General features: G+C 43.1%; 2 protein-coding genes across 2 annotated transcripts in view; both read left to right on the forward strand.

Annotated features, from left to right (window-relative positions):
* Fam120a (family with sequence similarity 120 member A) overlaps positions 1 to 20,495 on the forward strand; it is an 81,360-nt gene extending 60,865 nt beyond the window's left edge. Inside the window, exons 12-18 of the mRNA XM_050144180.1 lie at positions 3,528 to 3,642; positions 8,764 to 8,973; positions 10,338 to 10,521; positions 11,033 to 11,170; positions 14,342 to 14,483; positions 15,055 to 15,151; positions 18,616 to 20,495. Of these exons, the coding sequence (XP_050000137.1) occupies positions 3,528 to 3,642; positions 8,764 to 8,973; positions 10,338 to 10,521; positions 11,033 to 11,170; positions 14,342 to 14,483; positions 15,055 to 15,151; positions 18,616 to 18,927 (1,198 nt within the window). The 3' untranslated portion in view covers positions 18,928 to 20,495. The remainder of the gene's footprint in view (positions 1 to 3,527; positions 3,643 to 8,763; positions 8,974 to 10,337; positions 10,522 to 11,032; positions 11,171 to 14,341; positions 14,484 to 15,054; positions 15,152 to 18,615) is intronic.
* Positions 20,496 to 22,187: 1,692 nt separating this feature from the next.
* Positions 22,188 to 25,060, forward strand: part of Phf2 (PHD finger protein 2) — an 81,360-nt gene continuing 78,487 nt past the window's right edge. Inside the window, exon 1 of the mRNA XM_050144182.1 lies at positions 22,188 to 22,216. Within this exon, the coding sequence (XP_050000139.1) occupies positions 22,203 to 22,216 (14 nt within the window). The 5' untranslated portion in view covers positions 22,188 to 22,202. The remainder of the gene's footprint in view (positions 22,217 to 25,060) is intronic.

Here is a 25,060-nt window from a genome sequence, read left to right on the forward strand (position 1 = left end):
GCACACTGGACCACATATGATATATAATTTGTGATCGCTTCTGGACAGCACACAGACACATTTATTGGTTATGGATGAGGGGTGACTTTCACATTTTTGTCTGCTTTATGGACAACTTCATGCTTTCTGGACTGATGATAGTCTTATGTCTTGTCTGTTTATTCTCTTGGCCCCTCAAAGAAGAACGAGAGACTTATTCTTTGCCAGTACCTAGGACATGGTGAGGTGGAGGAACACAAGTATCTCTCTGGCCTCTGCCTCTCCATGTAGATCTTCATTTATCCCTGACACCTTCATCTACTTAGGCAGAGAACCAACGAGGGTGTGGCATTCTCCCATTCTCCAGAGACAGCTTTTGCCAGTGTACTCAGTTTCTGTCTTTGGGGAAGGTCACATTGGGCATTGCCATGTTATGAATGTCATAAAAGGACAGGTAGGTAGAATGAATAGGGAGCATTATTGGTCCAGTCTCTGGAATCCAGGGCAACAGAGATGAGAAGGAGTGTGAGCAGAAGTTGATGTTCTGAGGTGTGAGGAGAAGACCAGAAGGTTTATTGTCATGTCACACAGACTCTCTTCTTTGAAAGTGAAGAGACAAGACCTCAAGCAAATGAGTATGACTTGGGCTTAAGTCAGTATGAAATATCAGGAAGGAGGCTGCATGGGTTGGTGCCCACCTCTGTCCCAGCACTAGGAGAGCCTAGAGGAGGAGGGTGAACAGTTCAAGACCAAGGTAGTCTATAAAGTAAGATCTTATTTGAATAATCCAAACAATCAACCACATATACAGGAATATTTTTCAAGGAGAAAGGGGCCAAGGTCCCATCTCAAGGTTCCAGCTGTCTGTGTTTAGAGATACTTTGGGCTGTGCCAGGAATGTTCTCAGGATGGTGTGAAAACTACCTTTTCCCTTATTTCCATGTTAGTAAAGGGCAGACAAGCCTCTGAGGGCGCTAGAACAGTTTAGACTGCCTCTTAGCCTCTGTGGTAGAACAGAGGGGGATGTAAACAGCTCTTCCAAGTCTGTTGCTGCAAATGTTTGTTATTTGTTTTTTGAGACAGAATCTTAGTATATAACTCTGTCTGGCCTGTAGTTTGCTATGTAGTCCTGGACCTCATGGACATAGAGATCTCATGCCTCTACCTTTTGAGTGCTGGGAATAAAAGCATAGGCTTCCATGTCCAGCTTTAGAGTAGTATTTTTTGTTCGTTTTTGTTTTTTGAGACAGGGTTTGTCTGTGTAGCCTTGGCTGTTCTGGAACTCACTCTGTAGACCAGACTGGCCTCAACCTCACAGAGATTTGCCTACCTGTGCCTCCCAAGTGCTGGGATTAAAGCTCTGCATTGCTACTGCTTGGCTCAAGTATTACTTTCATTCTTTGCTCAGTTAATTGCATGGAAAAGAACACTTAACCAGAAAAAAAAAATCTTCAAAAAATTTCTTAGGTGGATTGGTAATGGAAATAGTATCTGAAAACATTCTAAATGTGCAGATAAGACTTACTGAATAAATGAGATAGTGAGTTGCTGTTTCCGTTATCTGTGAGCTCTGATCCTTGTCTTCACGAACATGTTTTCTTCATCTGTCTCTATCTGAGAAGAGGTAACTAAATAGAAGGGTAAGGGCAGAAAATGTACATGCTGACCAGCAGGGTTATGAATTCCTGCAGCTGTACTGAGTTCTGAGTCTCCTTCCAGAAAAACAGAAACAAATTTAGAATTATGGCTATGATCTTTTTCTGATCCACAATTAAAGGGAACCTAGAGACAGACAGCGTAGAACCTGAAAAGTTAGTGCTCATGGGTCATAGTTTCCATCTAAGAGATGAAAGGAGTCCAGTAGGGGAGTTAGGCTGTAGGACAGTGGGAATGGATCAATGCCACTGGAGCCAGCAGCTTTACAAATGGACACTTAGTATAGGGAAGTCTGTGCTGTATGTATATGTATGCTATAAATAAATATATAGTTACTAATAAAAGAATATAAGTATTTATAAATAATAACATGAATAAAAGGAGGAATATAAACCATGGTTATTTAAGGAAAAGAACATTGTATATTGATCATAATCTCTACTATGATAATTTTTCAGTCAATATTTGGGGCCACTGTCACTTGTTTTTTCTACCAAGCTGATTGCACCTCAGTGGGACCACTGTGTATGACTTCTGGCACTTAGTTGCAAAATATGCACTAATCTGCTTATTTATTTGAGACAGAATCTTACTATGTAGCCTTGACTGAACTGGAACTCCTCATGTAGACCAGGCTAGCCTCAACTCACAGAGATCTACCTGCCTCTGCCTCAGTGTTGGGATGAAAGGCGTGCACCACCATTCCCAGCCAAAGGATATAATTTTTGTCAGTGCAAATATTGATAGTTTAATTTACGTTTATTTTAAGTGCAGTAGAAATATTTCGTATTCATTCCCAAGGATATTTGATTGTCCATCTACTTATGCTACATAATTGTACTGTAAAGTGTATGTCTCTTTCTTGGTTTTCTCATCTTTGATACAGGATACTTACTCTTTCTTCAGAATTGCTAGATAAGATCCTGTCTTTAAAATACATAGACCACTGTCTGCCTCTTAGTGAGCATATGAAATTCCACTTTGCTTTTGATCTCCTTAGAATCCACCCGTGCCTTCTCTTAGTGTACATCCCCATGGGTGAATGCTAGCTCTGGTCCTGGTTTTAAGCCTGGGGAAGCCTATTCAGCAGGCAAAAGTAGAATGAGTATTGTTTTGCATGTCATGACTCCCTGTACTCCTTTGAGTTGTTCTCCAGCTCTGACAAAGCAGTCTGTCTTCAGGAGGGTTTTGTTTTATTTTTTAAATGGTAGCTAGAAATCTGATCTAGTCCTCTGTAAGGTTTGTTGGGTATAAAGAATCAGTACTAATGGACTTGAGGGTTTATGGCTATTGCAGTTAGCCATTCCCATTCCCATACATGTAAGCTACTAGGGGTTGTACTCTGTGTAGTGATGCAAGCTGTTGATTGTTTGTCAGATCTATCCTAGTGTAATTTGATTCTCTTCAACCATCCACACCAGGATGTTCCAAATGTGAAGGTGCCCTCAGTGCATTGAGTTACACCCTCCTCCTCATGGACACTTTTTGCACCATTCCCACGTTCATCTGCTGCTAAGGAGCCCTCAATCAAATGAGACAGATCTCACTCTGGCCCTCGGTGGCCTGGAACTCTCTGTGCAAACAAGACTGGTCTTGAGCTCATGGAGAACCACCTGCCTCTGCCTCATAAATAGTGAGAATAAAGCATGTGCCACCAGGCAGGTCTGGTAAAGCACTTTATTTTTAGTGGCTATACACAATACAGCATTCTAGCATGCTAAATGTTGATCGGGTGCACTTTTCAGCTGATGTTCTCTCGTGGAAACAGTGGCTGAAAGAGAGTACAAAGGCAGCTTCCTGAATTGCACCATTTCGGGTTTACTGAGAACTCAGTTTTTCCAAGCACTGCCTGACAGCTTCAGTCATTCCACTCTCATTTTATTCCTCACCAGGTATATGGTGCAGTGGCCCGGAGCTCGCATTCTGCGGCGTCAGGAGCTGGATGCCTTCCTGGCTCAGGCATTGTCCCCCAAACTCTATGAGCCGGACCAGCTGCAGGAACTCAAGGTACCAGTCAGCCTTGTTTCCCTTTCCTGGGAAATCTTGCTTTGGATTTTGGTATAACTTTGCTAACCCTCACCAGACAGTTGTTGGGGCACCAAACTAATGATACTAATGTCATAGGTGTCAAAGCCTTCAAGGCAGAGGGGATGATATCCTGTCTAGGTATGGCTGTGCCATCAGGGTTTGTAAGCAAGAAAACAGTCGATTCCATATTTATCAGATTTTACCTGTTTATCAATGGATGTTTAGTCTTGTTTTTCACATCAGGAAATAAACTTCTCTTTTTTATTTTACCAGGGGATTCCAAGCCCTGGGCGGGCTCAATCTTAGGAATTTTCTAACATCTAGCCAGGATTCTTTTTCTTATTTCATTCCATTGTTCCTAGCTGCAACTTTAGTTTTCTCTAAAGCATAATCTTTGCCCTTCTAGTGTTGCACAGTCCCTTTTAAAAGAACCACTTGAAGAACGGTGTTAGACATCATCCCAATACCCCTTTTCGTGTTCCTTTTGATTTTGCCTTCTAGCACTCCTTTGTTCTTTGTGTTGGCAGTGTTTATTTCTCCTAAGTTGGCCCTGGTTTGTAGTGACCTCCTTTTCACTGCACTCATTAGTTGCTATGTTCATGTTTATAATTGCTTTCTGATTTCTGTATTAAATGTTAGAAAGTTCAAGACCTCAAGTTTAGCTGAACTCACAGCTCTGCCTTTTCTTTTCAAGGTTAGGGTTTTGTTTTTCTTTGCCTTCAGTTATTTAATTTTTTACCGTTTGATTTAAAATCAGCTAATCTCTTTTGATAAAATTGCCTTCGCTTTTAGATCTTTTTGCTGTTCTTTATGAACGCATCTTATGGCAAACAGTTTAGACTAGCTCTGTATTTGTTTTTAACTATTTTTTTTTACATATTTGACAGGTGGTTCTCAATAAATTTCTGGGTTTTCCCTAAATTATGGTGTTAAATTGCATATTTTGGTGCTAACTAGAACTCCCTTGAGGCTTCTGATGACTTTGAAGCAAGCTGTATACAAAACCAAACCTCAGCAGAATCCCCCTCAAACTGTGTTCTTTACTTTGTGGATCAAGCTTTTCTGTTTGTTAGGCAGAAATTGTTACTGTCTTTAACACTTTTGTTTTCGGTGTCAGGCAGTGTGGCGGACCCAGTCAGGTCCCCCCGCGTGTTCCCTGGGTGCCCCGTCACCACCGTCCTCGCCGCAGGCTGTGCTTCAGGGGGTGGAATCACTGCCCTAGAGTGTGGTGCCACCCTCTACCTCTCCTCCTGTTTCTCTTGTGTAGATTATTCCTTCAGTATTGACATCCCAGTTCTGAAAATCAGACCGCCAGGGACCAGGTATGCCCACCAAGCCTTATTCACCATCAAGTTACTTTAACCAAAGTCCATCTTCTCTCCCATATCCTTTTCATTTTCGGATCCACATGCAGGATGTACCTTTTGAATACTTTCATTTTGGTTCTTTTGAGGCCTTAGTGCTTTCATGGTTTTCTCCTGGTTCTTCATCTAAGGAGAGACATTTCTAAAGATGTATCAGTGAGATACATTCCACGAACAGGAGCCTTCTGTCTGACTCGTTGCAGCCCGGGTCTTCTTGTGTCGAAGCTGGTGGTCCTGTTTCATGAGCACAGTCCACACTATTCATTGTCCAGATTAGTGCACATTTCAAAAGAGCTGTGAGGAAAAAGAGCATGTGATTGAGGGGAAGGCAGCTTGTTTTTTTGTTTGTTTTGTTTTGTTTTTGATTTTTTTTCAAGATTAAGCATCGTCTCAGTTATTGAATTGAGAATTAATAGAAATATTCTTATTTCAGGCTACCTAAAATTCCCATTAGAGTTCAGGGTTCTAGAATTCAGTGGTAGAAAATTTTTAAAATTGCTTTTCATTTAATCATTAAGGTTTTTGACATGTCAAAAGCAACGACGGTGCTTTTCTATAAGATGCCTCTTGACTGTCACTGTTGCTGTGCCGGGGCTATCACAGTTTGTGGATTGCCTGGACCTGTCACTCTTCTCCCTGTCAGTGTCTAATACACGCTTTGCCGTCAGAGGAGGAAAATAGAAAGGCAGGTCCTACTTCTGCCAGTTTGGACTCTTGCTACTAGCTTTTCTGAAGGGAGGGTTAGTGGGAAAAGACACTGCACCATGAGCTAAAATGAGTTTTTAAGAATTCATCTCATCCATGCTTTCTCTGTCCACCATGTCCATGAATAATTGAGCATGTTCTGTGTGGTTCCCTGAGTACCTGTGACAGTGACTGATGATCCTCATTTTCTTCCCTGTTATATTTTCTGAGCCATTCTTCTAGGTTTTGAGCATGAGTGTAATTGTTAAGGTAAAATTAGCACTGAGCCTGGGATTCAAAGTGGGTGGGTGAAGGACGAGGAGAAGGAACTTTTACCATTGTGATATTTGTCTAGTTTCTTCTCCCTTATTCTTGACATCCCTATAATTCTTTTAACAGTTTCACATGCCAAGTGCAGAATATAAAAGATGGAAAATGAAGAGCTTTAAAGACAGTATTAGGGGCGTGCAACATGTCTGTGATACCTGTAAGAATTTTTTGCATATAGGTAAATATGACATAAAGTAAGAGTCTGTAGCCCCATAAGTAGAGTCAAATAAAGTCACCTCACTCAAATTGGTTCTTGAACTAATTGGGCAGAGAATAAATTCTGCAGCTGTATTTCTTGTGAAGCCAGAATTTTTCTGTCTATTTCTCTACTTGAGGAACTTTGGATAATGTTGAATATTTTATCTCCATTGGCATAAGACAGTCAGTACAGATATCTGTACAGTTCAGGGTTCTAATTAGCAATTAAAGAGACTAGAGAGTTGGCTTAGCAGTCAAGAGCACTTGCTGCTCTTCCAGAGGACATGGATTTAATTTCTAATACCCACATGGCAGCTTATAACTATAACTCCTGTTCCTGGGAATCTAACACTCTCTTCTGGCCTCTGTGGACACTGGGCATTTACGTAGTGTACATACACATAAATAACTTTTTTAAAATTAACATTTAAGGATATAAAAACACTATAGTGTGAATTTTAGGGAACTTTTGGGCAGGCATTTTGGTACATGCTTAGGAGCCAGAGACAGGAGAAGCAAGAGTTTAAAGCCATCTGGGGTATATACTAAGCTGTTATCTCTAAAACAATAAAAAACACTTTGAAGGAAGTCAAGTATACACAGTAATAGAAATCTTGTTCACATACTTATGTAGCTTTTATTTCAAGAAAATTTGCCTTTTAAATTAACAGTAGTTGTCATTACTAAAATTGAAAATTATCTTGAAAGTATACTTTTTATCTTCATTGCTAAGGATTGAACTCAGGACTTCATGCATCTAAACTAAGCAAGTTCTATACCACTGATCTATATCCTCAGACCTAACATCATGTTTGAGATCCACAGCTGCAGTCCCTCAGTGGCCAGGGAAACTCATAGATGAATGCACGCACAAGGGGTCTTGCTCCATTCCTCCCAGCAAACTCAGAAATAAGTAATTCTAACAAGGGTGATTCTGTCTTGTAAATCTCTGTTATACTCTGTTAAACTTCACTTATTGTGCTATGGCCAGGATTTTAATCAGTGGGACTTTGTATCTGGGAATGACCAGTAGTAACCCATAGCCTCAAGAGTTGCCACAGTTGTTTCCACAGGCGGTATGGTATTTCAGGAAGACATTTTCATATAGGTAGAAACCTTTAAAGTGCCACTATATCTCTCCCTAAGCTGTGATCCTGATTTTCTATTCTCTGATATAGGGCACAGAGGACATGAGCTGGAAGCAGTGGTCCAGATCCAGATGAGGGATTCATAGCCACTATCCCAATTTGGGGGTGGGGGAATGGGGGTTGACCTTTGTGCAGGGCTGGCTCTGCCTGTTTACAGCCCACCACTTTTGCTTGGCTGCTCTCCAGCAGTTCAGCTCACTCTATGGTGAGGATTCTTCTTCTTTCTGAAGCTCACAGATGGGATCTCAATAAAGCATATGCATTCATTTGTTTCAGACTGACCCTCTTTCTCTTTATTGCACATAAATATGAAGATGCATTTAATTCCATCACCCTAGTCCCTCATGCTTCTCACAAGTATATGACTAGTGATGCACACTAGGATCCAGAGCTTTAGAAACAGTATTTGTAAATTTATGACCCGACTCCTCTAGGCTTTGCAAGTTTAATTGCATAGACTTACAAACTTTAGAAAAGATGGGCAAGAATGTTAGTTGATGATGTGATATATTGTTACAGTGGGAAGTAAATAACATAATCCTAAATTCATTTTAGCATTTGGCACTGAAATGTTCTTTTTTTTTAATGTTTCATACAATGCCATTTTCCAAAAGTCATTTTCCCTGCCACAGTGCAGCCTTACCTGGACTCATACCCCCTAAAGACTCCATTCTTGAAAAACCATTGAGGTGAGAAGGAACCAGAACAGAATTAAACCTGTGTCCTAGATAATCCACAAACTAGGCCCTTTGCACACAGATGATCAAGAGTCAATTGGACTGTCAGGTGTCTTACCCTGCCTGTTGTCTGTGAGAGGAGAGTTCTTGCCAGGCAGGTGCCAGTGCTCAGCTTAGGAAGACACAACTTTTGGGAATACCAGTAAAGCACAGTTCAAGTGCACTGTTTCTCATTTTGCATTCTTTTGTTTATGGACTAAAACGTGCTGACAGTTCAATTAAGCTTCTTTGAAACAACATATAAAGCAACAAACATATAGTGCAAATTTACTTAAAAATGAAATTATGCCAAGTAATTTCTTAATACAGGTGCTTGAAAAATGTAGGATCTTAAAATGTTTCTTTTGGACACCCTCTATTAGACCATGGCCAGTGTTCAGATGTAGGCTCTGAGCCATGAAGGAGACTGAACCTCGTCAGTCCCTCTATCATGTCGACTCTTAGCACCATTTTATCCATGCTGTGTGGTAAATCTACAGACGCAAACTCAGTATTCATAAAAACATGCTCCCTACTATTCTAGTAACGGGTCTGCTGGTACTCTTGTGAGGATTGTGCTCTGTTAACTTTGGGGAGTTTTAGTGCAAGGGTGATACTGTACTCCTCCTCCTCCATAAAAATTACTCTTTCAATTTAAAGATTGAAAACCTAGACCCTCGAGGAATTCAGCTGTCAGCTCTCTTCATGAGCGGAGTAGACATGGCATTGTTTGCCAATGACGCGTGTGGGCAGCCCATCCCCTGGGAACACTGTTGTCCTTGGATGTATTTTGATGGGAAGCTCTTCCAGTCCAAACTTCTCAAAGCCAGCCGGGAAAAGACCCCACTCATCGACCTCTGTGATGGTCAGGTATGTTGGGGACAGGGTGGCCATCTTGGACTATAGTGGAATGCAGTGTATAAGCTAAATCTACTATCTTAGCCAGGGTTACTATTGCTGTAATGAAACACCATGACCAAAGCAACTTGGGGTGAAAGGGTTTTTCAGACTTCCACTTTCATGTTACCATTTGTTATTGAAGGAAATCAGGACAGGAACTCAAACAGGGTAGGTAGGAACCTGGAGGCAGGAGCTGATGCAGAGGCCGTGGAGAAGTGCTGCTTACTGGCTTCCTCCCGCTGGCTTGCTTAGTCTACTTTCTTAGAAAACCCAGAACCACCAGTGCAGGGATGGCCCCACCCACAATAGACTGGGCCCTCTCCCTCATTAGTTGCTAATTAAGAAAAATGCCTTACAGGCTTGCCTGCAACCTGATCTCATGGAGGCATTTTCTTACTTGAGGCTTCCTCCTCTCAGATAGCTTTAGCCTGTGTCATGTTGACATAGAACTATTCAGTACACCTGCCATCTTCTTAACTGAGTATCTTTAATAGATCTTTGATTCTCATTGCTTAAGAGAGTTAGGTCCTAGAAAGCTCCTTGCACACCGAGTCAGCGAGTGTGAAATGCTGCAGCTGGAAGTGAGGGCTAGGTTCCCATGAGGTACTGTTCACATTTTTATTTGCATAGCCTGTACTGTGTGGCTTCTCTTCATAGGTATTTCACTTAATATATGTTTTTTTTTGATTGTGATTATTGAGCCTATGGCCAATGGGACATGCTTGTGGGACATCAGAGCCTGGTATGCTTTTTCAAGCCCTACAGAACGCTTCAGCACTGTGGGACTATCTCAACCAATGCAACCATCAAAAGGGGCAAAAATGCAACACTAGGCCAGCAGGAAGCCCCATTTTCAGTATGAGCTGCACTAAGTAGCAGTGTTGTCCCATTGGTGCTCAGTTAGGATCAGTTTGTCGTGTCCTACATCTTGTATCTCTAGGTCTTAGAGTGACCAGAGAAGCACCTGACTGTTGATTTAAGTGTTAAGAAGAAGTAAGCATCAGGAGTAGGTGAGAGGCTGGAGAAATGGTTCAGCAGTTAAGAGCATGTATTGTTCTTGCAGAGGACCCAAGTTCAGCTCCCAGCACCCTCATAAGGCAACTCACAACCACTAGCACCAGGGAGGGAGGCTCAGACCACCACTCCACAGGCACTTCACACATAAGCATGTGCCCACATGGAGACAGATAATTAAATAAATATTAAAAATAAAAAATAATTAGGAGAATGTGCAGGTATGGACTTTGTACCATAGTAGTTCTGTTTTGTTAGTGACTGCTCAGATGTATTAAAATGAGGATGGTGTTTTTACCTGCCTACCCCTTAACTTTCAGACTGAGCAGGCGGCCAAGGTGGAAAAGATGCGCCAGAGCATTCTAGAGGGGCTCAACTTCTCCCGGCAGAACCACCCACTCCCCTTCCCACCACCTCCTGCTCTGCCCTTCTATCCAGCATCTATGTACCCTCGGCACTTTGGGCCAGTCCCACCCTCACAGGGCAGGGGCAGGGGCTTTGCAGGTGAGTCATATTTTGGGAATCTGTTAGGTGGGGGCAGAGTGTGTGGTCCTTCTTGTGGCATTGTAGCTTGCCGTATGGAGACCCTGTAATAATAGGTTTTAAGGAGTCAGCATTATGGTAGTAATTCTTCCGAGTATGAATGAGAGAGTAAGATCCTGACGGAGATGGGGAAAAAGAAAAAGGGAGTCACCTTGATTTTAGTTATCTTTCATATGTACAGGGAAAGTACATCCCTCTGAGTCAGAGGGAACTCTCTTCTGGAATCACACCTCCAGGGTCTTTAGGAGCCCACAGCCAGTACCCTATTAAATGACTACTGAGGGAGGCTGGCCTGTAGTGCTGGCCTCTGGCTGTGATAGGGTGGAATACTGAAATAGCAAGAGGGCCTGGGAGACCCCCTCCCAGAAGTAGAATGAGATATGGATTCTCCTGCCTACTTTTATGAATGGGAGGTCCTTTTGAATTCCTTCTCTCATGCTTTTCCTGTTTCTCTCTACTCTGGGTCCCACAGGAGTCTGTGGCTTTGGAGGCCACTATGGGGAAACAGTAGCAACAGGCCCTTACCGTGCCTTCCGGGTGGCAGCAACATCGGGACACTGTGGAGCCTTCTCAGGCAGTGACAGCAGCAGGACTAGCAAGTCCCAGGGCGGTAATTATTACCCATACCCCTCCCAGACTTCTACCTGCCAGCATTTCTTCTGCTCCAGCATTTGGCACCATTCTTCCTTGGCTGTCGTTGGAAGCCATCTCTAATGTAGTGCCTTTTTTCCTGGGTCCCTGACTGACCGTTTGTGCAGTGGCCCTGTTGTAGCTGTCCTTTCTCTCCTTCCAGAGTAGGCCACTAAGTGTCCACCTAGAAGAGAACTTGTCTGTGTACCAGTATGACCTGGCCAACACCTTGTGCTCATGAGCTGGGCTGCCAGCTTTGCATAGTGGTTTATCTCATGCAGCCATTCTTTGGTAAAGGTGCTTGTACTTGTGTAGAAGACGCCAGCGGGTGCAGAATTCCTAGTACACAAAAGCTTCTGATAGAAATTTTAATATAAAGTTATTTATTGTAAATTTTGCTTACATCTCTCTTCATTTGTGTTTGTATTATAAAAGGAAAGGGTTTTGGAAATAGTTTATTGTAATTCTGCTGTCACTTGAAGCCACGATGTTGCAGGATCCATCTGATACATAACTAATTACTTTGAGGATAGGCATTCCTTTCAGGATGGTAGTGTTTGCCAGCACAGTTGCTCGAGCACTTAGAGTGGCCAACAAGAGGCTTGGTATATGGGAAGATGTGGCTAAGGATTGGTTGTCTGCAGCCCCAGTGGGCCCTGACACTCCTGTTCCTCAGCCTCTCAAGGACTTCTGTGCCTTGTGGCTGCTCCTGTAATTCTTGACCCTGAGGTGTTCCAGCTCCCTCTGGAGCTGGACTCTGATGCTGTCTGTCCTGTGGGTGGGGACAATAGGGGAGAGGGGTGCTGTCTGGGACAGTGTGGGGAAGAGAAAGTACAAGAAGCTTACCTTGCCTCCTAACTGTCCTGTTCACACTTGTGCACGCCTGGAGTACAAGTACATGAAAGGTGTTCAAGACAGAAAGTAGATGTAAACTAGCTCAGTAAATTTCCAATCTTGGTAGGGTTGTGGTGATCCCAGTCCTTAGACGACAGGGGCAGTCCCTAAATGGACCATCTCCATCAAATCCCTCCCCTCAGGGCTCAGGGAACCGTGAGGAAAAGGAGGCAGAAAGAGTGTTAGATCCAGAGGGGATGGAGAACACCAAGAACACAAGGCCCTCTAAATCAGCATGATCAAAGCTCATAGGAACGCAGAGACTGAGGCAGCATGTACAGGGTCTGTACAGGTCTGCACACCTTTGAATATATATTATGACTTCTGTTTAATTGTTTTTATGGGATTCCTGAATGTGTGAATAAGTGGATCTCTGTTTCTTGTTTCTTCTCTTTAGCTCTTCTCCTTGTGTTTGTTTTGTTTAATTCCAATGTGTCGGTTTTTGTTTTATTTTATTGTATTTTATTCTTGTCCCTTAGAAGCCTGTTGTTTTCTAAGAGACAGAAAAGGAGTAGATCCAGATGGGAGGGGAGGTGGAGAGGAACTGGGAGGAGTAGAGGGAGGAGGAATTAATCAGGATATATTATGTGAGAAAAAAATATTTTTAATAAAAGGAAAAAAATAAAATAAAAAGAAGATGGGGCAGGAAAATTTCCACAAGTTCAATGCTAGGCTGGTATTCATGGAACGTCTTAGATCAGCTAATACTATATGGTGAGATTTGTGTCTTAGAAAAGTTATTTATCTTAATTACCTGGTAAAATATTTTTGACGTAAAATAAGCTATTATTAAAACATATTGTCGGCTGGGTGTGGTGGAACAACACTCCTTTAATCTTAGCAATCTGGAAGCAGAGGCAGATTCGAACCCAGCCTGGTCTACAGAGCAAGCCCAAGGCCAGCTAAGACCCTGTGTCAAAAAAACAAGAACTGTCTTGCCTGTTTCTTTATACTTTTCTCATGTGGCTACAGGAAACAGAGGCCTCCCCTAAGAGGGTGATAACTTGGTAGGCAGACCTGTTTCCAGTACTTCTTCAACTGTGTAGGTCAGTCATAGGCACGTTTTGACACCAGGATGGCAGGGAACATATGCTTAGAAGTAAGGTGTTCACGCTCATTTGTTTGAACAGTTTTCCTGTACTTAATAGTTTAAGAAATGTCTTAGGTTAGAAAGCTAGAATATTCACATTGTCAGTAATATGAAATGCGTGTAGTCCACCTGTGATTCCACCCAACATACAGAGCTAGAGGGCTAAGAGGTCATGGCAGGCCTGGATTGCACAATGAGACCCTGTTTCGTGAGGTCTTATATAGTCCAGATATAGCGTGCTTGCCTAGCCCTGCATGGCCTTGGGTTCAATTCCTTGTACTTTGAGAGTGAGAGAGGAAGGGCTGCTTCTAGACTTACTAATTTCTCTAATGTTTAGATAGTGCTGTGGAAATGGGATTGTTTACCTAGAGGAAAGTGTACTGAGGTTGCGCAAGCCCATCTGGTGGTGAAGACAGGCCAGCTGCATGCAGCTACATTTCACTGTGAATTTCTCTAAATAGGGGTGTTTCACATTGGCAGTTGGAATCCAGCTCAGTGGCAAATCCATTTGTTTGTTTTATATTTTAAACATCTATTTTGTGTGTATGAACATGCTACAAGGTAATTATGGAGGTCAGAGGGCAGCTTGCAGGAGTTGGTTCTCTCTTTTAAACATGGATCTCAATGATAGATCATCTATCAGACTTGGTGGCAAGCACCATTATTGGGTGGATGAGCCATCACACCAGCCTTCCCCCCACCCCCCAAATTTATACAGGGTCTCCATCAGTACTCCAGTTGGGCCTCAAATCCACAATCCTCCTGCCTCAGTTTCTCAAGTGTTTTAATCACAAATGCTTACACTACCATACCTAGCTCTGTTGTGGGTTCTTAACTATAGCTGGAAATCACATGGTGCAGGGCCGGGCATGTCTATAATCTCAACACTCAGGAGGCAGAGGCAGGTGAGTTTGATACCAGCCTGAGTTCTAATCTGGAGAGTTCCAAGACAGACAGTGTACATAGAGAGACAAAATAATAACAACAATAATAAAAAAAATTGCATGGTGTGCACAGAGGGTCTTCTGTAACATAATCTTCACAAAGCAAGGTAAATAGCTTCTTACTAAGTTGGCAACAGCCAAGAGTTGCTTTGCTTGCTTTCTCTTTGTTGGTCCTTGATCAGTTGTAAAGATCTTGTCTTCTCGTGTATTTATTTTTGTGCAGGAGTTCAACCTATTCCTTCTCAGGGAGGGAAGCTAGAAATAGCTGGTACCGTGGTCGGCCACTGGGCTGGAAGCAGGCGGGGTCGTGGGGGCCGAGGGCCCTTTCCTCTGCAGGTGGTGTCTGTAGGAGGACCGACGAGAGGGTAAGCTCTGGACCTGGATGGTGAAAACAGTTTTTGACTGGCTCCTCCTCCTGAGCAGGAGTTGTTCCACCTCACTCCACCCCCTATTCCCTGCTTCTACCCTTCCCCCCCCCCCGGCTTTTTTTCTTTTTCTTTTTTTTTTTTTTTGAGACAGTTTCTCTGGGTAGCCTTGGTTGTCTTAGAACTCACTCTGTAGACCAGGCTGACCTCTGCCTCCCAAGTTCTGGGATCAAAGGTGTGTGCCACCACCACCTAGCAAAGGTCTTAGTGTTACATGGAACCCTGTTATATAACATTCTGTAATTGTTTGGTTGACTATTATCAAATAATTAACCATGCATTATTCAATTAATGAACTGTCTTTTAAAAAGTATTTAAAGTTTTAGTTTTGAAGTCAGATGTCTTGAATGTGAACCAGAAGAATGATTCCTTGAGTTTGATGTGACCATGCTTAATACTTAATACCCAATACTCGCTGTCTCGCACAATGTAGGATCTACTTGAGAGTATTTTCAGCATAATCTTTGATAGATTTAAATCTGTTTGGTCTTGTCTTTTTATATTGACACAGGCGTCCAAGGGGAGTTATTTCCACTCCAGTGATTAGAACATTTGGAAGAGGTGGAAGGTACTATGGCAGAGGCTACAAAAGCCAGGGAGCAATTCAGGTAATTCAGCACAGGTTCCTGTCACTCCTGCATGTCTCCCCTAGGCTGCGTTTCTCCTGCTGTGTTGTAACTGTCGGGCAGTTTTTAGTCCTTTGACTTGATACCTGGCCCATAGGTGCTTTCCATGTGAGCCCAAGTCATTTCCTTTCATTCAGGAACTTCATCTGTGTAATACCTTTGGTGTTGGACCTCTTGTTTAGACCAAATGAGGACCCAGGCTCCCCTGGCTGTCTGTTTTCTTAGTTTGCAACTTCTTAAATGGAAAATGAATTAAAAAAAAAAAAAAAAGTCAGGGTCTCACTGTGTAACCCTGGCTGACCTGGAACTTGTTGTGTAGACCAGGCTGGCCTCAAACTCAGAGATCCACCTGCCTCTGACTTCTGAGTATTGCTGCAATTAAAGGCATGCAACACCATCCAATTGAAATGAGATTTGAGACTATAGACCTGATACCAAGTTATTCAGTCTACGGGTTAAACATGTACATATGATATATGGGATGATGGTTTATGTGTGTGTATTAGGACTTGCTTATTTTTCAGTGGGGTGGTGATGGTGCATGCCTTTAATCCCAGCACAGATACAAACAGATCTCAAGTATGAGGCTAGTGTGGTCCACAAAACAAGTTCTAGAACCTTGTCTCAAAACTAACAAACAAACAAAAAGACTTGCTTATTTTTATTTTGTGTGTGTGTGTGGATGTTTTTCCTTCATGTATGTCTGGGCACCATGATCCTCAGATCAGAATAAGATGTTGGAGTCCCTGGGTTTAAAGTTAGAGAAATTCCATGCAGGTGCTGGGAACCCAGCCCAGGTCCTCTTAAAGAGCGACCACTGCTTTTAACCTTCTGCCCCACTTTTTTTTTTTTTTTTAATTTTTAAGGTAAGATTCTCATGTATACCTGTTGTAGCTATGCTTTTCTTTGATCTCTGTCTCACATATCCTTTTCCCTGATTGAACTTCCTGTAGCCTTTCTTTTTTTTTTCTCGAGACAGGGTTTCCTGTAGCCTTCTTATGGATACCTGTACCTTGTGCATGCCATGTAGAGACAGTGTGCTTTTACTCCCTGTTCCAGTAAAATACTTATTGAGTTCAAACACCAAGTATTTACTAATACTCTATTTCTAGTGTCTAAATGTACTCTTACCCATCTTGGAGAATCTTGCTTCAGGAGGTGATTAAATAATTCATCCCATAGTTAGTCTTTGTCACACATTCACAGCACAGCTGGAGGCGGAGGGCGTGTCTGTGTGCCCCTGCGTTCTCACACCACCTCTTCTGAAAGTACCTGTTTCCCTGGCCCCCGGGGAGCCATGATTTTGCCTCATTTGTCTTGATTCTATACATACCTTTTTGTCCCATGTCCCCTTTAGGCTCCAGGTCTGTTCTGGTCTCTGAAGCCCTTTCCTCGGTGGGTTCTTGAAGAATTGCCCCTCAGGAAGGGCTGAAGGAGAAACTGTTCGATGTGAAGGTGTTTTCCTAATCAGGACACTGGCTTGCAGACTTTCCACTGTTTTCTTGATTCCTTTATTTCCTTCAGCTTACCTAATGTTATTCATATTGAACTCACCTGTGTGCTAGACCTATGTTCCCCTATTGGTTTTGGTTTCCCATGAAGCCTTGCTGCCTTTCCTAAAGCCTCTGGCACTAACCGACCACACACTCAGAACAGTGAGCTTAGACCTTGCTCTTCAGGAGCTTGTCTCCAGTGGCCTGGCAGTGCTGCTTGGCTCTGGCTCAGTTCCTTTTCTTTGCTGCTTCTTTCTTTTTTAAGAGATTTATTTATTTATTATGTACACAGTGTTCTGTCCACATGTATGCCTACAGACAGGGCAGAAGCGGGCATCAGTCTCATTACAGATGGCTGTGAGCTACCATGTGGTTGCTGGGAATTGAACTCAGGAACTTTGGAAGAACAGCCAATGCTCTTAACCTCTGAGCCATCTTTCCAGCCTATCTGTTGTTTTTGTCTTCAGTGTTCCAGTGGCCTTCTTGCTGGCTCTTCTATGCCTACCTTTGATTTTTGGAGGCTCTTCATTGCTTGTCTCCTCTCTTCTTTTTTGGTTAATAACTCTGGTTACAATTTACCTTTATGGTTTTTATTTTGTTTTCCTTCTTTTTCCTTGTTTGGTTGTTGTAATCTTCTGAGACACTCTCGCTACCATAGCCCTGGATGATCTGGAACTTGCTATGTAGGCCGGCTTGATCTCAAATTCATAGAGATTCCCTGCTACTGTCTCCTGGGTACTAGGATTAAAGTTATGGATCATTGTGCCATATGGAGCACTATGCCACACCTTATGTATTCATTCATTCGTTCATTCTTGTGTGTGTATAATGTATGTGTTATGCATTCATGAATCACAATGGCCACATAGCACTAAAAGCTCAACTTTGTGGCATTAATTAATTAATTAATTTATTTATTTATTTTTTTGAGACAGCTTGAGCACTTAGCCCCACCATCCTTTTTGCTCCCAAAGAACTGTATTGACAGTCACTCCCCACCCTGTGACCTTTCCTTTAGCTTCCATTTGCCATTCAGTCTCATTTGCGTTAAGGGACGTTTATAATCCTGATTGTCATAACTTGTTGACTTAGAAACTTGATTTCTAAGGAGAGAAAGAAGGCTCACAGCAGAAAACTGCCAGGCCACAGTCTCTGTCACAATCAGGGTGAAGGCATCACCATCTCAGAGAGCCTTATGCTGGGAAATGTGTCAGACTCAAGGTCCATTGTTTTCAAGGGAAATTATTTGTCAATCTGCTTAGAGAAGGAGGCGCACTCCAGAAAGAGGTCATTCCCAATCCTTGTGCTGTTGTTCATACAGCCTTGCTTCGTGTTGAGGGTGCCTGGCAGTGCTCTGTTTAGATGGGGCATGTGCATTCTGAGACCTATGCATTTTGGAAAGTATGGGGACAGCCTCCATTTCAAAGAAGACTCACTAAAAGGTGCTTATAACTTTAAATAATGAGGTACTATGTAGGGTTGGAGAGATGGCTCAGAGGTTAAGAGCATTGCCTGCTCTTCCAAAGGTCCTGAGTTCAATTCCCAGCAACCACATGGTGGCGCACAACCATTTGTAATGGGGTCTGGTGCCCTCTTCTGGCCTGCAGGCATGTAGACAGAACATTGTATACTAAATAAATAAATAAATAAATTTTTTTAAGGAAAAAAATTAGGTACTATGTAAAATGGTTAGAGCACTCCAAGTGGGACTTTATCATTTTAAAACAAACATTACCAGCAGAGATGTTGAGGCAAGGGGCTACAGAAGGAATTAGCCAAGACGGTTGAAGGCCGAGCAGAACAGAGGCAGAGGGCCTAGCCTCTCATATTTTCCTTTTGAATTCTCTGGCTGAGGCATTATCGCCAAGCCATGTCCCTGCCCGTCCATGTTGTCCCCAGTCTAGCCCTGCCTCTTCCATACCTAAAGCTCTTATCAGCTCTCCTTCTCAACAGGGCCGGCCTCCTTATGCTGCTTCAGCAGAAGAAGTGGCCAAAGAACTGAAGTCGAAATCTGGGGAATCCAAGTCCTCTGCTGTGTCCTCAGAAGGATCCCTGGCTGAAAACGGAGTGATGGCCGAGGAGAAGCCAGTGCCCCAACTTAATGGGAGCACAGGCGACACCAGGGCCCCCAGCCACTCTGAAAGTGCCTTGAACAATGACTCTAAAACGTGCAATACAAATCCTCACTTAAATGCACTAAGTACAGACAGCGCCTGCCGCAGGGAGGCTGCTCTGGAGGCAGCTGTCTTAAATAAAGAAGAGTAAACTTATTTTTTATAGAGGGTGAAGGATGCTGGAAGGGTAAGGATTTAGGAATACCTGGAGAGAAAGAGAGCCTGCAGTTATGTACATTTTGTCCTTTCCGTAAGAGAAAAATGAGGACTTTGGAAATTCAGATCCCTCTTTGATATCAGAGATTTAAAACAACACATTTTTTTAGTTTTAACCAGTTGTAGTCAAAATGCTACAATAAAACAAAAAAGGAGAAAGAAAATGAAGAGCATTTGACTCCCGCACTTAAAATGAAGTACACAAAGTTTTAACTGGTTATGACAAAAGCCTAGAGTTGTGTTTCTTGAACTATAAAGAAAACAAATTTTGGCAGTCTTTAAGTATATATAGCTTAAAATATAATTTTTAGCATTTGGCACCATATGTATGCCATTATATTTGATTTTTGCATTACTGTTTCACAATGAAGCTTTGTTTTAAGGCTTTGATTTTTATGATTATGAAAGAAATAAGGCACAACCACAGTTTTTCTTTCTTAAATTTCATCACTGTTGATGTGGTTCTTTTGTGTTAAAAAAAAGTGCAACTATCAAAACTAAAAAAAATTACAGAGTAAACTGCTGTTGTGCTGATTTTGAATACACAGTACATCATACTTTACAAGCAAGTTCAATGGAGATAAAGTTGAAATCATAGAAGATGCAAATGACCTTTCAAAATCAACACAATGTGTTCTGAAACTTCGTGACTAATACACCATGCATCTGTGATCAATGAGCTATGTGGTTTTGATCGGATGTAGACCATTAGTGCTACTACTTGAGCTAAACTTCTGCATGGTCCATAATTTTTAAAGTGTGTAGTTACTATTATGCATGTTATTGTCCTTTCTTCCATTCTTACCAGTATGTGCCCATTTGCAAAACAAAAACGCTAATAATCAGTAATAGTCCTATAAAAGATGTTAACTCTGTTTAGTCATTGACTGATCTTGCTCTAACCTTAAAATTTTGTGATTATTGACCTCTGTTGCATTTATTCTAAACCCCCAAAATTATCTAGCCGTTTGGAATATCGACATTACCCTGGTGTACTCACTGCTGTGTGCATTACTGTTCTTTGTTGCTGTTTTATGCCTTCATATTAGCAAAATATGAAATTCTGTGAAGAAAACCCCCCCTTTTGATCTTAAAAAACAAAACACCCCTCCCTTTCTGTAGCAGGAAACAGATTGCTTGTTCTTGAGAAGTTTCCCATCAGGAATTTAGTAGAAGCAGGTATACTTCTATCATTTTGATGTTTTGTTACTGTTTCCAAACAATGTACCTTGAACCAGAATCACTTCTTACGTTTCATATACTTCCGATGCTCTTCATCACATTAGTGATCAGAAACGAGGTGTAACTCCCCAGCCCCTGCCCGCAAGAGCTAAGTAGGATCTTACTGTAAGTTGAAGGGAGTTCCGCCCTAACTCATGGATTGTGAAGAATGAACTGCTGTTGGGTCTGATTGACTGTCGATGGATTGTGGTGTGGTGTATCCGGAGGCTATTGAATGCAACTTACAATGCTTAATAAAAATCTTTATTCTTTTAGTATAAAGTATGGTGTGGCTTTTAAATTCACTGGTGAAAGCATAAATTTATCAGAGGTTTAATTCAAATTGCAGTAGCTCATGAAGAGCTCCGTCAGATAACAAAAAGTTCAGAAATACCATGCCCTGTCAGAGTAATTCTAGAGGGACCTAAGAAGGGATTAATACGAAGATTATTCTGAGCACAATGAGTTCTATTAAAGACATTCTCCGACCAATCGGGCTAAGTCAAAAGTGAGTTTTAAAAAGGCCTAAGAGGGTAGTAAGATCTGGACTAAATCTTTCTTAAAGTTGGAGTTACAAGTGTGGCCGCTTTTTGTGAGTCTTTTTACCTCAATCTCCCTCAGCCTGATTTAGTGGCCAGGAAGTGCCTGCAGCGCGCGCTCCCAGCCCAGCCTCTGGCTCGGCGGGTGGAGCGGGCCTTGCGCAGCAAATGCGCGCGCATCTAGGGGCGGGGCCGAGCCGTGCCCAAGGCCCTGGCCCCTCACGCTGCTGCGCCAGGGCGGAACCGCGTGACGAGGCCTGAGACTGCGCCTGCTCGGTTGGTCAGGCCCTGATACCTAAAGAGCCGCGTCTACGGCCTTACGCCCGCTGGGTACCGCTACTCGCGGCGTCCGTAGGCCTCAGGAAGGACCCGAGACACAGCCACTGGGATCCCGACCAGTCGGCGTCTTTTGCCGTGGCCTCCATATCACGGGGGAGAATACCTCCTGTCCGATTCTATTAATTTGGTCTCCAGGGTTTCGGGGACAGTGAACCTCGGTACCTGTTGCCCATATCCTTTGGCTGTGTTTGGTAGCCGGGCCTATACAAAAATCAGGTTCTCCGTGGCCAGTGGGAAGCAAGTCCACTCTGGACTATTAACAGCCCAGCAGCACAAGTAGGGGAAGATTGTTAACTCTGAATATGCCCCCTCGCAGAGTCTTAGTCACAAACCTCTCTCTTCTGGATCCTCCTGGCATGGGGACAGCTAACTGACCAGAATGGCCTGGCTTAAACTGAGGGGTGGATAGTTTTGTGCACCATAAAGTCCCAACGACAGGATCTCAGGGATTTCCCCTCTGTGGCTTCCTTTCCCCTGCTTGCATATTATTTGGATTGCATGTGTTTAGAGCCTAAGATACCATTCTTGGCTCTTGGGTAGGCTTCCACCTTAACGACTTAGAAGTTTAGGCTTGAGCATGAGGGAGAGTGTTCTGGATATGGTACTGGACCCTCGCTTTGCTGGATGGAGACATACTCACTGTTCCTCACACACCACCGGAATTTCAGGGGACTTTATTCATATGTGGCACTGGCCAGAACTCAGGAACAAATCTGAGGCTTTGTACACACCAAACATGAACTCAGTCTGGTGTTGTTCCTGGTCGGATGGCAGATTGTGCTTGACCTGATGCTCTTGGTAGCATCTTTTAGAAAGAAACTTTTATGATTTTTGCTGTAACTGTCATCTTGAAACAACTATTGTGAACACTGGGTCTTTTTTTGTTGTTGTTGTTATATGTATTTTCTTTTTCTCTTCAGCACAGAGGGGACATTCTGCTTATGAGTTTAAGGTTCTTGTGTAGCACCTTTACCAAGCTTTGCTCTTCCCCTACAAGGGACAAGGCACAAGGCCTGCACCTTGAAGCATTTCCACTAAAATGGGGGAGCAACACAAGTGTTCACATTTAATAAGCCAACTACGAGGACAGGAGATGGAGTGAGGGGTGGATATGCAACTCGGTAGGTGAGTCCTTGTTGCTTCTTAGAGCTGTTTGTATGAACAGGCTCAGCTGCCTAGCAACGCCAGTCTGATGGCAACTTGCCAATTTTGACAAGCAAAAATCGGCCTTCATTTATATGACCTTGATCCTCGGGAGGGTAAACATCTTGATGGTTATGGTTAATGTAGCCTCATTCTTGTGATAGAGAATGTTGGATAATTACTGTCTATACCTTCAGCCACACATCACTTAGCTGGACAAAAGTCAGCCTGTCCCTGGATCACTCAGTTCAGGCCAGCCTAGTCTACAGAGCGAGTTCCAGGACAGCCAGGGCTACACAGAAAACCCTGTCTCAGAAAAGGAAAAGAAACAGATTTTAAAAGCCAAACAAACAAAAACCAAAAAACAAAGCCTGGCTATCCCAACTCTCCTTGCAAGCCTTAGTGACCAGCTCTGAGAATGTAATTTATTGTTCCCTCTCTGCCTACCTTTCCCCATGATATCTTAGAAACATGTTTTCTGCTGTTTAGCCCTTCCTGTGGTGGAGTAGAAAGGGAAGAGGTCTTTTTGTCATGGGCCTGTCCCTAGTGGGTCTGCCAACCCTGCCTATATACTCCACACATGGCTCCCTGAGTGATGCTCTGCCATCTCCTGAACCACATTAGGGTGATCAGGCCCTTGTCATCACCTTATGAGCTCTTCCAGGAAGTTATGGATATGGCTCAGACTGAGGTGACCTGGAGGCCCTCAGGTGAAGCCATGTGGAAGCTTTTTGTAAAGACATAGCACCCTTTATTAGGGGCTGAATCATGCCCCCCTCTCCCAACTCATTGGACAAAGACATGACTCCTAGGATCTCAGAATGTGATCTTATTTGGAAATAAGGGCTCAGCAGATGCAGTTAGCTGAGGAGTTGGGACAAAGTCATGTTGGAATAGGATGGGCCCTTATCCCGTATGACTGGTGTTCTTATAAAAAGGGAACTTGATCACAGGAACACAGGGCCAAGGCCATAGGAAGACAGGAACGACAATGTCCTAGGCCAGGAAGCTATGAGAAGATGGACAGAGGACAGACATAGATCCTTTTCTGGTACCTCTAAAGGACTGCAGCCCTGCAGACCCTTGATTGGGGACCTTTGGGTTCCAGAACCAGAGAGATGGTAAATGTCTGCTCTCCAGGGCACCCAGTCTCTAGTCCAGGATTTTCATACCTGGTAAGTAGAAGTTTCTGAGCCCATAGCAGGTTCACTTCTACTCATCAAGGGCCTAAACTTACTCCCCTGTCCCTGGCTTCTGGAATTGGAAATGGCCCAGGGTAGAATGTGAATGGTTGTGGTTCCATGGACAACGAATACACCTAAGGAGCCAGAACCGAAGTGGGTCACACTTTTGTAGATGGGATTTCAGACTGAAGATCTGAACCAAGTACCATAGTGAGTCTTGCACAAAGTACCCCAAAAGCCATGCATCTGGATCAAAAGACCTGATTTTCCCGGGGTAGAGGGAGGCCTATCCAGTCTTTGATGCCCTGTCTGCTCACTCCAGGAGAGCTACAGGGACTGGCACTGAGCCTGCTGCAGAAGGCACAGTTCTCTGGGGCTGTGAGACACCACCTGAGTGGAGAGAGCAGCACAGCTATATAAGCACACAAGTTAAAAGGAATCCATGTAAAAACGAGCTAGAAGGGGCGGAAGGTTCCAGGAAAAACAGCAGAGTGAGTGAAAACTTCCCAGGTACCAGGGAAGCCGTACTAGGGAATGACTTGGAGGACAGGTAGGATTAGGCAGGGCACATGCATCCAGGATAGCTCTGAACAGTATACATGCATGCGTGTGCACCCTCACATGACACCTTTTGTTAAAATACATGGCTTTGGTAAAGAGCAATATACAAGATCAACATGGAAAGTCAGTTTTGTTTCCAAACACTAAGAATGAATAGCCTAAAATAAACAAATACATGAGAATTCTAATGCTAAAGATGTAGCTCAGTTGATGAAGTGTTTCCTAGCTGCATGGAGTTCTGGATTCCAGTCTCAGCACCCCGAAAGCCAGGTGTGGTGGTACATGACTATAAACTATACACTGAAGAGATGGGAGGATACAGGATTCAAGGTCATGTTCAGCTACCAAAGCTGGTGGTCAGCCTACATCACAACAGACGGTATTTTAAAGGGGTGGGTTGCCAACGAGATGGTTCAGTGGTTAAAGCATTGGCTACTCTTCCAGAGGTCCCAGCACCCACTTGGTAGATAATAATAGCCTGTAACTCCAGTCTAAGGAGATCTGATACCCTCTTCTGGCCTCCATGGGCACCAACCAGGCACACAGCAGATGTAGGCAAAACACCCGTACACACAGAATAAAAAGTAAAAAAAACCAAAGTAGACTAAAGAGGAATGTTCTATATTACACTCAACGAACCAGTGTAATGACTCGGTAGATAAAGGTGCCCGCCTCTGAAGCTTGATTGAATTTGAACACTGGGATCCACATAGTTGGTGAGAAAGACTCCTCCAAGTTGTCCTCTGTACCCCCATATACACATACAGATATTTACAAACACACATTAAGTAAATGTTAGAAATAAAGAAATAGTTAACAAAAAAAAAAAACTACTCAAGAATAAATAAGTGGGCAGTGGTAGCACACACCCTTAATCCCAGCAGATCTCTGTGAGTTCGAGGCCAGCCTGGTCTACAAGAGCTAGTTCCAGGACAGGCTCCAAAGCAACACAGAGAAACCCTGTCTCGAAAAGCAAAACAAAACAACTCAACAAAAAGAATAAACCAAGGAAGCAAGGCAAATGACCAGATTTTGCTCAGAGTAATTAAATGGAAAGACAGACTGTGTTCACAGATTAGAA

The sequence above is a fragment of the Alexandromys fortis genome, unplaced genomic scaffold (genome assembly GCF_014885135.2).
Source record: "Alexandromys fortis isolate MF-2015 unplaced genomic scaffold, M_Fortis_MF-2015_v1.1 scaffold_1, whole genome shotgun sequence".
Taxonomy (NCBI): Eukaryota; Metazoa; Chordata; class Mammalia; order Rodentia; family Cricetidae; genus Alexandromys; species Alexandromys fortis.